This window comes from Saccostrea echinata, unplaced genomic scaffold (genome assembly GCF_033153115.1).
Source record: "Saccostrea echinata isolate AGI-Se365-2 ecotype Australia unplaced genomic scaffold, CSIRO_AGI_Sech_v1 ptg000059l, whole genome shotgun sequence".
Classification (NCBI taxonomy): Eukaryota; Metazoa; Mollusca; class Bivalvia; order Ostreida; family Ostreidae; genus Saccostrea; species Saccostrea echinata.
Genome location: NW_026889808.1, coordinates 1,952,342 through 1,966,332, shown reverse-complemented (window position 1 = coordinate 1,966,332; position 13,991 = coordinate 1,952,342). Strand labels below are relative to the sequence as shown.

Here is a 13,991-nt window from a genome sequence, read left to right as displayed (position 1 = left end):
TAAATGTATTATTAAATTGGTCTTGTCATGTCAGATGATCACAACTGGAGTTAGATATTACCTAAATCTGACATTCTGCCTTCAGTTGATAGTGAATATGGCTCAGTATCATACTTGTTTGCAGCCAATGGATGAAAACATCACTTAGTATAGGATAAAAAAAAAACAGGCATACATATGTATTAGGTTAAATAAAGTTTACTTGATTTTATTAATACATAGCTATACTATGTAATAAAGTACGCACTATTAAAATGTTACAAATTAAAAGATTTAGCCTAAGATATTGAGTTACGGTAACTGGCAGCTGTTTATTCAATAGATTTCCACAATATTGTAATTAAAAGTAAACTGTTGTTTGATTCAGATACATTAGCAGGTAAGGCTTGGATCGGACATTTTAAGTTTGAGTGGTTACCAAGGTTACAGTGAATGGCTTTGATTGGCTGACTCAGCTGGTATAATTTTAGCACATTCATATAATTATTACATATACAGTTAATTGTATGCATATCACACAATAGAAAACATATTTATTTAATATCAGTTTCACAATAAGATACTTATATGCTTATAATTTCTTTTTATTCATTTAATTTGAGACTTGTGTCGGAATGAAGAAATCACGGACAGCATTATAATTATAATTGTGATTATTGATATAATTAACAGTGAAAAACAGAATTTTTCTCAGCTAATTTTTTTTTGAAATTGCACGTAGCAAAAGTTCATCTTTATAAAATTAAAATTTTTTCATGTTTTATTTTTTAAATGATTAAAAATTTGTTTTGAAAAAAAGGGAAAAGAAACATTTTGAAAGAATAAAATGGAGCTTTAAATCAAAGTATAACATGTATGAGTAAGTTTTAATTAACAAATTAATAAAGCATGCATACACTGACATTTTATTTATTAATTAAAAATCTATTAAATGTAGGGCATAGAACAACAATTAACTACCTCAAGCAAAGAAAGTATAGCGGTTGAATTTGTCATAAATGATGAAGTTTTACTGTTAGAATAGTTTTGCTTTATCAACAGCTTTTTTCACAGATTTCAATTTTTTGCACTATGCAGCCACTAAGGAAATATTTCATCTATATTTCACAGAATATATACATGTATTTTTAATAATTGAATTTTACAAAACCATAGTTTTTCTTATGGTTCGGGGAAACTAAGCCCTCTTCATTATCAATAACTTCTTTCTTCCTGAAGTTCTGCTAAGGTGAGGTCATTCCAAGGAAATTCAGGAGCATAACTTCAGCTCTGTTTGCTGATTGTCGACCTCAAATTAAGCTTATATAAAGCTAAGTCAGAGCTGACATTTGATTTTATTTGTGATGTGTATTTTACCTACAAACATTAGCCTGATATCTTTATTTTGAAAATTTTGTACGTTTTCTGTAAGCCCAGTGTTTAAGTATAGAAGAAAATAATTAGATACTGGATATTTTATAATCCACACAATTTTTTAGGGTCTTATGTTGATAAAAAAGCAGTAAATTTGATTTTTGATCTCTTAAATATATTGCTGTATATTATTGCTAGGAGGAAAACTGGAGGACTACCATGGTAACACACTCTCTAGGCCTGCTACTGTCTTTTATTTTCTGAAAATAGCAACCTCAGCAACCAGCAGCAACTCATTTTTATCAGCAATGAGCAACAAATGCTTCACTATAATGATGGCTACATAGTATATTATCTTTAACATTCAATCTGATACATAAGAAAGAAAATTTTATTTTTACTGATGAAATTTAAAATTGACACAATACTGCAGCTCTATTACTTCGGGAGAGTCATAGTCAGTGTTAGGATGTGTTTAGATTATACATGTGCAGTAATGCTTGTTTGAATAAACTGCTAGACTAAGTATAGAGCTGGATTGAACTAAATGCTAGTGAAATGAAACCTATAATAGAGCAGTTTATCAGAGATAACTAGTAGATAAACTTTAGAGAGTTTTCCAGCTTAAGGAATTAAGAGGTGAAAGGATATTGATAAGTTGTTAAAGGGAGAATTGTTTCATTTATCCAAACAGCATAACTAAACGGAAAACTGTAGAGATATCAAAAAGGGATGGAACGGCAAAATTCCATCTCCATATTTATATACAGCGTAGAAATGACCTGAATTGCCTCTGTTGAGATTTTGTTGCTGGTGTGTTGAGTGGTTGAGTTGATCTCTTTCCTTGTAAGTTTGAGCATGAGATGATTGAGTCAGGCATGTTTTTTTCTTCTGATATTGAGTGATTTGTATTGAGATATGTTAAAGACTGTTTTTTATATTTATATAGATAATTATATTTGTTATGTTACATATTTAAAGCTGTTGTCACTGACAAATATAAAAGTTAATGTTACAGTAACTTTGATTTCAGATTTCAGCAATTACTTTAAAAGTAATAATATATTTTTTAATGCAGCTTACTCAAAAAGTTCTTATTTTTTGCAACAAGGTTGTAAGTTCTATTCTGGAATGTATTGTTAAATTGATAGATTACTTTAGTGAATATTGGAGTAAGTTTTTGAGACCCATTAAGCTCGCTCACTTCTCTTTTCCTTCCATTGTCATGTCAAGCATGAGTTGCTTCAGACTGTGACAAACATACGTTTGATGATCTGGGACGTTTCCTTCATTCTGTACAATCACAATAATGCTTTAGCCTTAAGTTAAATCTATGATTTTATTGAGGAAGATCTAGACAGTAATATCAAAGGATAAAATAATGTATAGAAGATGCTGCAGGTCTGATCCTTTACAAACTAGTGAAAAACTCAATTTTAAAATATTCCTATAAAATCAACAACGTCAGAAATGTGCATGTCTTAAGATATGAAAGTTTAAGGTTTATTATCGCAACCAACTGAGTCTGACACATTTAACTGATCTCCTCAGTCAATCCTTGCTAATTCTAAGTCGTAAATGATCCCACCATTGAGCTCGGTAGCTTTTGTGATGTGCTCCAAGACTCCATGGGTTAGACCCATTATTTACGCTCTATACAGTTTTATTCTTCAAAAAATTCTCCACGTATTTATATTTTGACGAGTTTTCTTATCACACAAAAACTTCTGTAAACTGCAGCTGTGTCATGATTACTGCAGTGGTATATACTTTATAACTTTTCTCTTTGCATGGGTTGATTCTTCTAGACAACGTTGTATCATGGTTGAAACCTAAGACTGGTAATGAGTGATATGGAATGTCTAATTAACAATTAACCCTCATTAGTACTGGAGTGAAATTAACAAAAATATCAATAAAATAAATATCAAAAGGAATTGTTTCAGTATGATATCAAAAACATATATATCAAAAGTATAAAAGAATTTGATGAAGTATATCTTGTGATGATTTTTAAACATATTAAGATTCTTTAAAACATTAAAATCACTTGTGTTTGTGTGTGTTTTGTGTACTACTTGTGTTACTTGTTTACAGTGAGAGTTCTGTTGTAGTTTTCAATATTAAAACTTGTGTTAATTAAAAGAATAAATATCTCCTTTCTTGTGACATGTCAGAAATAATGATTTATATGCACTAACAGCTTCTCTTAGATTTTGTTTTTCATGGATGTTATTAAAATTTTTGTTAAAGACTCTGAAGGCTTGATGCCGAAAAAGATGGAAGAAATTGCATTCCAGACGAGTGACAAAGTGTACGGCAAAGACGACGCTGGACCTTACGAATGTCTTAGGTGATTTATAATCAACGGGAAGAAAAACTTTAGTTCAAACCATTATTATAAAGAGAACAACTGTTTGACAAGTTATAAAACTTTACATCTTATAAACATCATCATTTGATATTTTACAGGATGTCCTTTGGTAAAGTAGTGGGTACAATGAATAAGGTGGCAAATGCTATGGAGAATGGAGAGTATGACTTTGATGGGACTCACGACAAAACGGTACATGAAAATATTTGCTTGATGTGTATTATTTTTTATTATGTGTGACATCACAATAAGCCTCGGTATTATCAAAGTCACAAACGGGGCATAGAAATCTCAGCAGGTAGCCCTGCTCTGCCTCTGCTAGGATGCACTTGTAGTCATAGCAGAATAGAAATAAATACTAAACATGCTAAAAGAGTAGCTTGGGTCTGTCTCAAAATTTTGTTGGAAAGCAAAGCTCCTACACTTCAGGAATTGTTACTGTCTTCCAGTAAAATTTCTTGACATTGATGTGCATGTAATATCTAAAATGAATCTTATGTCCAAGTAGTTAAAAAATAGACAGTTTTGTTAAATTTCTGTATTGTCCTAAGATCAGTGTGACAAACATTGCTCAGAAATGTTTCCATCATATGCTGTGTAGTTAGTAATTTGGCTGTGTCTTATTTCTTTTGCTTTTCCTCAGTAAAGGTTAGGATTGATATTAGCTTGTTGTGTCATAGTTGTTGGTTGCGTGTTATTATAATGTTTCTCTATGGCTACATTTTCATGTATAACTTGTTCTTTATGGTTGCTATGTTATGTAATGTTGCTGTGTTGCTATAAGTTGTTCTTTTATGGTTGCTGTATTATGTAATGTCATTGTGTTGCTAATTTTTTTTCCTAGTGGTTTTTGCTATATTGTAATGTTGCTGTGTTGCAGCCGGTGCCCCCTGTGGTGCTGAGAGCTAAAACTGTTAAAGCTCAGATTGCTGAGATGGATCAGATGAAACACAAAATGGAGGCAAAGGAGGACAGTGTCAAGGAACTCAAACTCGAGATCAAAAAGAAGGTGAGTGTGAAGGAACTCAAACTCGAGATCAAAAAGAAGGTGAGTGTGAAGGAACTCAAACTCGAGATCAAAAAGAAGGTGAGTGTGAAGGAACTCAAACTCCAGATCAAAAAGAAGGTGAGTGTGAAGGAACTCAAACTCCAGATCAAAAAGAAGGTGAGTGCGAAGGAACTCAAACTTGAGATCAAAAAGAAGGTGAGTGTGAAGGAACTCAAACTCGAGATCAAAAAGAAGGTGAGTGTCAAAGAACTCAAACTCAAGATCAAAAAGAAGGTGAGTGTGAAGGAACTCAAACTCGAGATCAAAAAGAAGGTGAGTGTGAAGGAACTCAAACTCCAGATCAAAAAGAAGGTGAGTGTGAAGGAACTCAAACTCGAGATCAAAAAGAAGGTGAGTGTCAAAGAACTCAAACTCAAGATCAAAAAGAAGGTGAGTGTGAAGGAACTCAAACTCGAGATCAAAAAAGAAGGTGAGTGTGAAAGAACTTAAACTCAAGATCAAAAAGAAGGTGGGTGTGGAAGAACTCAAACTTGAGATAAAAAAGATGGATTAGTTAAAATCTTAAGTTAAAATGAAGGTAAGATATACATTATATGCTAAAACAACTGCAAGTCAAGAGGATGATGAGCTATACACATTCATATATAATACATAATTATATATGAAATATGCCATTCTACAAGTGAAGGAGATGGTGATACAAAAAGTTGACTAAAATGTTGAATCTTTTTTTTGTGTTAATTTTACACTCCTAAATTTCTTCTATCAGTTATGTACTTGTAATTATGTACAGCGAGAAGAGGTGAGCGAGATGCAGGTCAGAATCGGACTTCTGGAGAAGAAGTTGGAGAATGCGACAAAAGACGGGGACAGCAAACTCGACAAGTTACAGAGAAAACATGACGAGCTCCTGGCTCAGCTCCGAAAGAAAGAAAAGTGAGAAACACCATAAGTTATGTTTCCATAATATCCCCAAGTACCAATATCTGGCTATATATCACTATCCTGGTATTGCACAAATCATCCCCACACGTATGGTTTCTGCAAGTTAATTGTGTAATTAAAAAGGTAGTATATGTCAATGTTTACATTAATTTACAGTTATTGTACAAACATCAGCTTATCTTGCCTCTGTCATCTCTGTTTACAGTAATTTACAGATCTTACCTCTATGATCTCTGTTTACAGTAATTTACAGTACAGACATCAGCTGATCTTACTGCTTTGATCTCTGTTTACAGGGAATTTGAGGAGACAATGGATGCACTACAACAAGATATAGACACACTGGAACAAGAGAAAATAGAACTCAAAGAGAGGCTGAAAATCCTCTCCAAGAAAACACTCATCGAGGGAATCACTAGACAAGCTACACAACCAGGTTAGTGTTCAAAGACAGAGGACAGAGGTTAATGGTAGGGGTCAGAGTTCAATGATAGAGGACAAAGGTGTATAATAGAGGTCAGAGTTCAATGATACAGGTCAAAGATTACTGATAGAGATTAAAACTCAGTAATAAGGAATAAATCAAAATGTTGAGGAATATTGATGTGGACTATTCTTACGTTAAAACAAAAAGAAATTTGGTATAAATCATATTAATGAATCAAATATTTCTTACAGCCATAAAGGTGATTAGAATTACTTATATTTGGTGAATAAATTTCTATTTCCATTATTCCTGCAGCGATTTACATTTAATTCTGAAAGCCTGATAAGGATTGCTTTAAATGCTACTCACAGAGCAATAGCTATTGTTTTCTTGTCTTTTAGCACTGCCTTTAAAATGGTGTCCAATTTAAAGAGAAAAATGGAATCTGATAGAAATTCTTGAACCATTTCTGATAAATTATTTTGATTAAGATGTAAAAGGCTGAGACACAACAAAGCTTCTACCCTAAAAATGGATAGTATTTTAGAAGTCAGGAAATTATATTGTCTCATACCTGTAGGTCCCATAAATACTGAGAGAAATAAAAAGTGCTTGTATATATTTGCTAATTTACAAATCAAGGAAAAATGCAAAATGAAGATACTGAGAGATGCAGTGCTGGAATATTCAGCCAATTTCTTGAAATAGAGCAATAAGGAAATTGTTCTTTAGGCTCCAAAAAAATTGATTACTGTAGATTCCTTATTTTTTGCAAGTTCTTATTATCATGAAATGGCTCTTTAACGTCAAATCGTGAGAACAGTAATTCGCGAGTGGACAGTTGGTATAGAGATTTTACATTGATTCAGCACCATATAAATAAAAGCAAGTAATTTTATTTCGCAAGTGGTGCTTCTCGCGAAATTACAAGATAATTAATTCCTCGCATATATTTAGGAATCTACAGTGATAGTTTCTCAGGCCAAAAATTTCAAAATTCAATGCAGCAGGCAGTTTTTTTTTGTAAGTAGGTGTTATCTCATTTTTTCATGTCAGTCATTCAACAAAATAATGATTTCAACTGATTCATACTTTTGTTTTATTCTATTACATTAATTATAATATATACTCAACTTTAAATAATGTTATTCCTAACATTTGTTTAAAGGTTAATTAAAAAAAATATGTATTAACAAGAGATATATATATATTGTTTCTCTAATAAAAAGGCCTAACTTTAAACATTGATGAAAAGCGGAATAAACTCAATTTTCTTTTTCAACTTTGAAAAATAGAAAATTGAGTTATTTCCCTTTTCAATATGTCAATAAAATTGATCAATGCGGCAGTATTTGACCTGATGGGGCGGTGCCTGAGAAAATATTGATTAATTTTTTTTGGCCTTAACTGTATGAAATTGGTTGTTTTTCAAAAACCATCTTATATGTTTAACAACTATAACATAATTGACTGAATTTTCATTTTCTTTTATATTGAGAATTTTATAGTCAGTCGCAGCCTATTTTTAAACATCTCCAAAAGCAATGCCTATGACTTACTTTAAGTCACCGTATACATTTGTATATAGCTATATGCTTGTAATGGAGTGAAATTACACAAATAATTATACAATATGCCATTTCTAAGCTTTATATGCTCAGAATAACAAACAATTATCCGCCATTTCATGCTTTTTGCTTCAGCTTCTTCCCCCGGCTCACCAGTCCACTCAGGGGGAGGTTTTCCGATACAGGACTCCCCCTACCTCATCACACAGGTAATTAATTACAGTATTACAGGTAATAATTAACAGGTGTACTATACAGGACTCCCCCTACCTCATCACACAGGTAATTAATTACAGTATTACAGGTAATAATTAACAGGTGTACTATACAGGACTCCCCCTACCTCATCACACAGGTAATTAATTACAGTATTACAGGTAATAATTAACAGGTGTACTATACAGGACTCCCCTTACCTCATCACACAGGTAATTAATTACAGTATTACAGGTAATAATTAACAGGTGTACTATACAGGACTCCCCTTACCACACACAACAGGTAATGTATACTAAGAACTCTCTATATACTGAATTACAGGTGACACATCAATAGATGATAAACATCTACACCAGAAAACAAATACATGTATTATAAAAGCCATTATCAGTAATACATGTACATGTACCTACATCAGATAATATTCTTGTGCACTATGTATATCCTGAACTTGTACATGGATGAAACAATTCAATTACCTGTGCTACAGATTTGCAAAAGTAGTGAAATTTTCCTCTAGTGTTAAAATTTCATTTATTAAAATACATAACCTAGATGGAACGTTTTGAAATAAGAAATATCTGATTTTTTTGGTTAGTAAATGGATGCAGTGAATGCAGAAAATAAATTTATAAATATAAATATAAGAAGTCACCATATTTTGTCTGGAAAAAATGTAAATACATGTAATTCAAATTCATGGGTAATATTCCCGAAGGTTTAAATCTTTTTCTGATGTTTAATTTCTACAGATTGCATCTCTGAGAGAGGCTTTGAAGTCGGTAAAGGATGAGAATATTAGACTGAAGTCAGATAAAATGAAGGTAAGACCTGGAATCTGGTCCCTCCCTCCCCCCCCTGAAAAAAAGAAAAACAAATATTCTCCTGTTTTTCTATATGACAGGTGAAGTAAAACTTGGCATTTTAAACGTTTGCCAAATTATTTCCATTATATTACAGAATACAATTTATAATATATTTGTTCTACATTATAATACATCTTAGTTCTTGTCGATTTCTATGTTTTGTTAAGCTGGATATATTTAAAACCTTTATTTTCTACCAGACCTCTCCTTTATAAAACATCATAGTATAATTATTGAATTAATTTGATGAATAAACTATTGACACAGAAAGTTTATCAAGATGGAGATATTTATCTGCTCCTGAGAGAAACTTTTGATAAACTTTTTCAGGAGCAAATGGCTAAATTACCTCCTTTGAGAGTTCCCAAGAAATCAGGTGGTTTGTCCAGCAGACCAGGAGTGACCTCTGTCGGTGATTTACCTGAGGACACACCTGGGAGAGACCAGCTGACCAATCTCCGCAAAGACACTGCCAAACTACTGGGGGTAAGAATTCTATGTTTATTGTCACCTAAAGACACTGCCAAACTACTGAGGTCTGTTCAACAGAGGCTACGTTAGTGAGCGTTCTCCAAAATTCCTTATCCATCAAACTGAAATGTTCGTGAGTGCTTACGAATGTTTGCTCTGTTGAACAGTCTTCTGGAGGTAAGAGCTGTGTGTTTATTGTCACCAAAAGACAGCATAAATACTGTGGGTAAGAGCTCTCTATTTATTGTCACCAAAAGACAGCAAAAACTGCTGGGGGTAAGAACTGTCTGTTTACTATCACTTAAAGACACTGCCAATTGCTGGGGGTAAGAGCTCTGTTTATTGTCACTTATAGACACTGCCAAATTGTTCGGGGTAAGAGCTCTCTATTTATTGTCACCAAAAGACAGCAAAACTGCTGGGGGTAAGAACTCTCTGTTTATTGTCAAGTTTCTAACTTTATTTGAAGCAGATTGTAATATCTCTTTGTTGAATTGAACAGAGTATACACTGGGTACCATTTAATACTGTTACTTGAAGTGAAAATTATCTCTCTATGAGTCTATTCTCATTAATTTTTTTATTTTCTTTTGAAAAAAACTCTAAAAAGTTTAGAATGAATTAGTATGAGTGTGCTTTGTATATGTATTATTTATGATCTCTGTGCTTTGTCAATTTATATTATGTTTTGCTTTATGCTGATTATAAATGTAAAGTTCATGAAACTCTGTTTTAGGAGGTGAATATGATGTGTGCCTGTCCTAGAGTTATTGACATCACCAAACGAAAGCCAGGTAGGTAACAAGGTCAGATTTACAGATAAAGCCAGGTAGGTAACAAGGTCAGATTTACGGGTAAAGCCAGGTAGGTAAGATGGTCAGATTTACGGGTAAAGCCAGGTAGGTTAGATGGTCAGATTTACAGGTAAAGCCAGGTAGGTAACAAGGTCAGATTTACAGATAAAGCCAGGTAGGTAACAAGGTCAGATTTACAGGTAAAGCCAGGTAGGTAAGATGGTCAGATTTACAGGTAAAGCCAGGTAGGTAAGATGGTCAGATTTACAGATAAAGCCAGGTAGGTAACATGGTCAGATTTACAGATAAAGCCAGGTAGGTAACAAGGTCAGATTTACAGATAAAGCCAGGTAGATAACAAGGTCAGATTTACAGGTAAAGCCAGGTAGGTAACATGGTCAGATTTACAGGTAACATGGTCAGATTTACAGGTAAAGCCAGGTAGATAACAAGGTCAGATTTACAGGTAAAGCCAGGTAGGTAAGATGGTCAGATTTACAGATAAAGCCAGGTAGGTAACATGGTCAGATTTACAGATAAAGCCAGGTAGATAACATGGTCAGATTTACAGGTAAAGCCAGGTAGGTAAGATGGTCAGATTTACAGGTAAAGCCAGGTAGGTAAGATGGTCGGATTTACAGGTAAAGCCAGGTAGATAACATGGTCAGATTTACAGATAAAGCCAGGAAATAGACCACCTCAAAAGGTAATGCCAGGTAATGGGTCATATCTAGATATACTGTAAACGTACTTTTTTCCAATGAGTCATAATTCCACGGAATCACAAAAATGACACAGATTTCTTGGATTGCCATTCTATCTTTTAAGGGGATGAAGGACACATGGTCACATGACTGTTTAACTATGTCATAGTCTCTGTTTATATAAGTGCAAAAGGGAACGACTTTACCGGTCCCCAGAAAAACGCACTAAAATATAGTGTCGCCGTAGGCGACTTCAGTATAGATGAGATCGCATGAGCGATCGAAAACAATTAAAAGTATGAGGTTTTTAGCCTTTTTGACCCCAAAATCGAATTCTACAGTTAAAAGTTTAGTTTACAACTTCGTTTTAAACGAAGTTTTTAACCTCGTTTTCTGAAAAAAGTGATTAATATTGTTTATTCAGTGAAAAGGAGACGAAAAATAATTGTCAACAGAACGCGTGCGGCGCATGCTTAGTGTGGTTTCTTTCGTACTTAGCCATTTTTTCATGTAAACAAACCAAAGAGATGTCGTTAAAGCTGAATTAAGATCTTGCAAAAATACAGATGCAACTGAATTTCTTAATCTTAAAAAAAAACCAAGACACTAACCCAAATCCCTTGGTATGCGAGGACTAACCCAAATCTCCCGGGCGGATGCTAGACTAACCCATGTGTGAGGACTAACCCTAATCTCTCGGATGGATGCGTGACTAACCCTAATCAGTTGAAAACTTGTGCAAGGACTAACCCTAATCTCTCAGGTGGGTGCAAGACTAACCCTAACCAGTCAAAAAATGTGCAAGACTAACCCTTATCAGTTGAGTGACGTAAATCTTAAGTCATAGTGCAATGAGCGCGCGGATCTTGCGGATCTGGGGACCAGTAAAGTAAAGTCTAAGTGTAAACCATAAGTTCTTGTATAATTTTTGACAATTTGTTTTTACTTTAATTACCAACCTATGTAGAAAAATAAAAAAAAATTAACATTCTTTTAAACATTAACACATTATGAAATAGTTTGATCCACTCCTCTGTTTCTCTAAACTGCACATCGAACACATCGGTGACGTCATACACGATCTGTTAGTACAGCAAGATCATGTTCGGTGAATGCAGGGGCGGTATTATTGTGTGAAAATAATCATAATCAGTATGTGATGAAATATTTTGAGAAACGGGGAACACAAAAATTATTTTTGCATGGCTGAACACGGAAATCTTATGTAGGTATATCTAATTTTGTTTATTCAGCTTACGTGTGACATCATAGTTGGTTTTTCCCGTACTCGAGAAATGTAAACATGACACGTTTCTGTCATGCTCATGTTTTCTTTAACGATGTCCTGTGCAATATTGAGGTCAGCTTCACCATTTGAAATTTTTACAGTTAATCAATAATGTGAAGGACTTGCATTTCAACGTAAATTTAAAAATATTGAATGATAGAATATTTTGCAAATTTAGTTTTTTGTTGTTTAAGTTGTCTTAAAAAGTACATAATTTTCCCTATCTATATGCAGTGTGACAGAAGAAATTTGCTTTTTCAACTTTTAAACCCTATCCATACTCTGAAATATTTTAAAAGATACATGTCCCCTTAAATATATTTTATCTGTGCTTAAAAAATCCAATCATGGACAGAGTAATGGACCCGCAAACATGGAGAATTAAAACTCCACTCTAAGGCATTGTATTTGTCAATTAATATCTCTAAAATAAGGTAAGAAACTAATGATTGCTTTAAGATATGTGGGACATACTTAATTAGAAATATACAAAATATGAAAAAAAATTGAATGACGGGAATTTTTTTAGGCCAAAGGTCCTTCACCTCCTTAAATGCCCATTAAGAATGCTGTGAAAAATATCTGCAGAAAATTTGAAATGGCATATGTAGTGTAAATTAATCCCACATGGAAAAAGTACATCTACAGTATTCAGGTATACAAGCTTTCTTATTTTAAAACTATCAGTTAAAGGTAGCTAAGTTATAATTTTCATTTTGTTAGAAGTTTCTGCTAATCAAGTGAATGCAGTTGAAGGTAAGGAATGCTGCGAAATCAAAATTTTAGATATGTAAGCAAATTATATTTGACTTTCTTCTGTCCGTTCTTCCTAGGACATGAGCCTCTGACTGAGACCAGTAACCCGACCCGAGAGTTGGTGGCCAGAACTGCCCGACTGACTTTAATGGAGAAGAAAACTCAACAGGTCAGTATACCTTATAACATCAGCTCTTCCTAATTAAACAAAGTTTTATGAAACTATATATACAGATCAAAATCTCATCATAAGTTGTGAATGTTTTGGATTCTCTGTCCAGCGCATCTCTGCACAAATTCAAACAGTAATTTGAAAGGTCACTGTTCTGAATCCATCATTTTTTAAAACAAAAATAACGGGGTGACTAAAAGAATTGGATAGCTTAATGAAAAGCAAATGAACATCTCATAATCTCTATATCCTAAGTATTTAGTAATTTATTTAGTAACCTACGTACACCAGTATTTGAATTTTCTTAAAATTAAAATAATAACATTTTGTAAACATTTATACCCAGAATTTAAATAGAAGCATGATTTTTATACTCCTGTGCATTTTTCACTCTATAACTTTATCTTACAGCACCATAAGTATATAAAATCATTTTATTAAGCAGGTCTTTCCCCCTACAAATGCTTGTACTAGTATACTGAATTATAAATTTGATGACTTTTTTTTGCAGCTACAAGTCCAGATCACCAACCTCTTGGCTGCCAATAGAACTGGGGGACAGGTCAGGACTGATCTGTCAACATTCCCCACCCCCGAGTTTGCTAGGGTGAGTCTTATAGTGAAAAAATTCTCAAAAATGTACACATTATAAACACCTTGAAAAATATCTAAGACAAGTCTCAATCAATTTAAACCAGTCAAAAAATGTACAAAGATGAGAACTGCAATGGTGTAATTATCAGTTTTTCCTTAAGACTGTCATTATTTTCAGCACTGATAAGACCAGGCTCAAATACCATATACTGAGAGCAGAATTAAGTCAAAATTTAGATGTTATGAATTCTGATTTTATACAAGCCACAATTTTAAAAATGTTGCAAGTTTGTATACAATGTAAATACAAACACATGATAAAAATTTTGTTTTACCATAATGATTTCAAAAGTTATACTAATTAAATTGAAATTTTGACTTAATCTTACCTCAGCTTATGGTCTTTGGGGCATTACTTTCTTGACTTTCCAAAAAAGGTTTTCCATAGAAA

The 13,991-nt window shown here is 33.2% G+C and overlaps 1 protein-coding gene across 1 annotated transcript in view; it reads left to right on the top strand.

Moving 5' to 3' along the window:
• LOC133174731 (dynactin subunit 1-like) overlaps nt 1-13,991 on the top strand; it is a 36,466-nt gene that overhangs the window by 20,389 nt on the left and 2,086 nt on the right. The window contains exons 25-37 of the mRNA XM_061309813.1: nt 1,552-1,575; nt 2,505-2,525; nt 3,607-3,706; nt 3,826-3,919; nt 4,608-4,736; nt 5,530-5,672; nt 5,978-6,117; nt 7,812-7,885; nt 8,648-8,719; nt 9,092-9,247; nt 9,969-10,026; nt 12,852-12,943; nt 13,458-13,553. Coding sequence (XP_061165797.1) covers nt 1,552-1,575; nt 2,505-2,525; nt 3,607-3,706; nt 3,826-3,919; nt 4,608-4,736; nt 5,530-5,672; nt 5,978-6,117; nt 7,812-7,885; nt 8,648-8,719; nt 9,092-9,247; nt 9,969-10,026; nt 12,852-12,943; nt 13,458-13,553 — 1,199 coding nt within the window. The remainder of the gene's footprint in view (nt 1-1,551; nt 1,576-2,504; nt 2,526-3,606; nt 3,707-3,825; nt 3,920-4,607; nt 4,737-5,529; nt 5,673-5,977; nt 6,118-7,811; nt 7,886-8,647; nt 8,720-9,091; nt 9,248-9,968; nt 10,027-12,851; nt 12,944-13,457; nt 13,554-13,991) is intronic.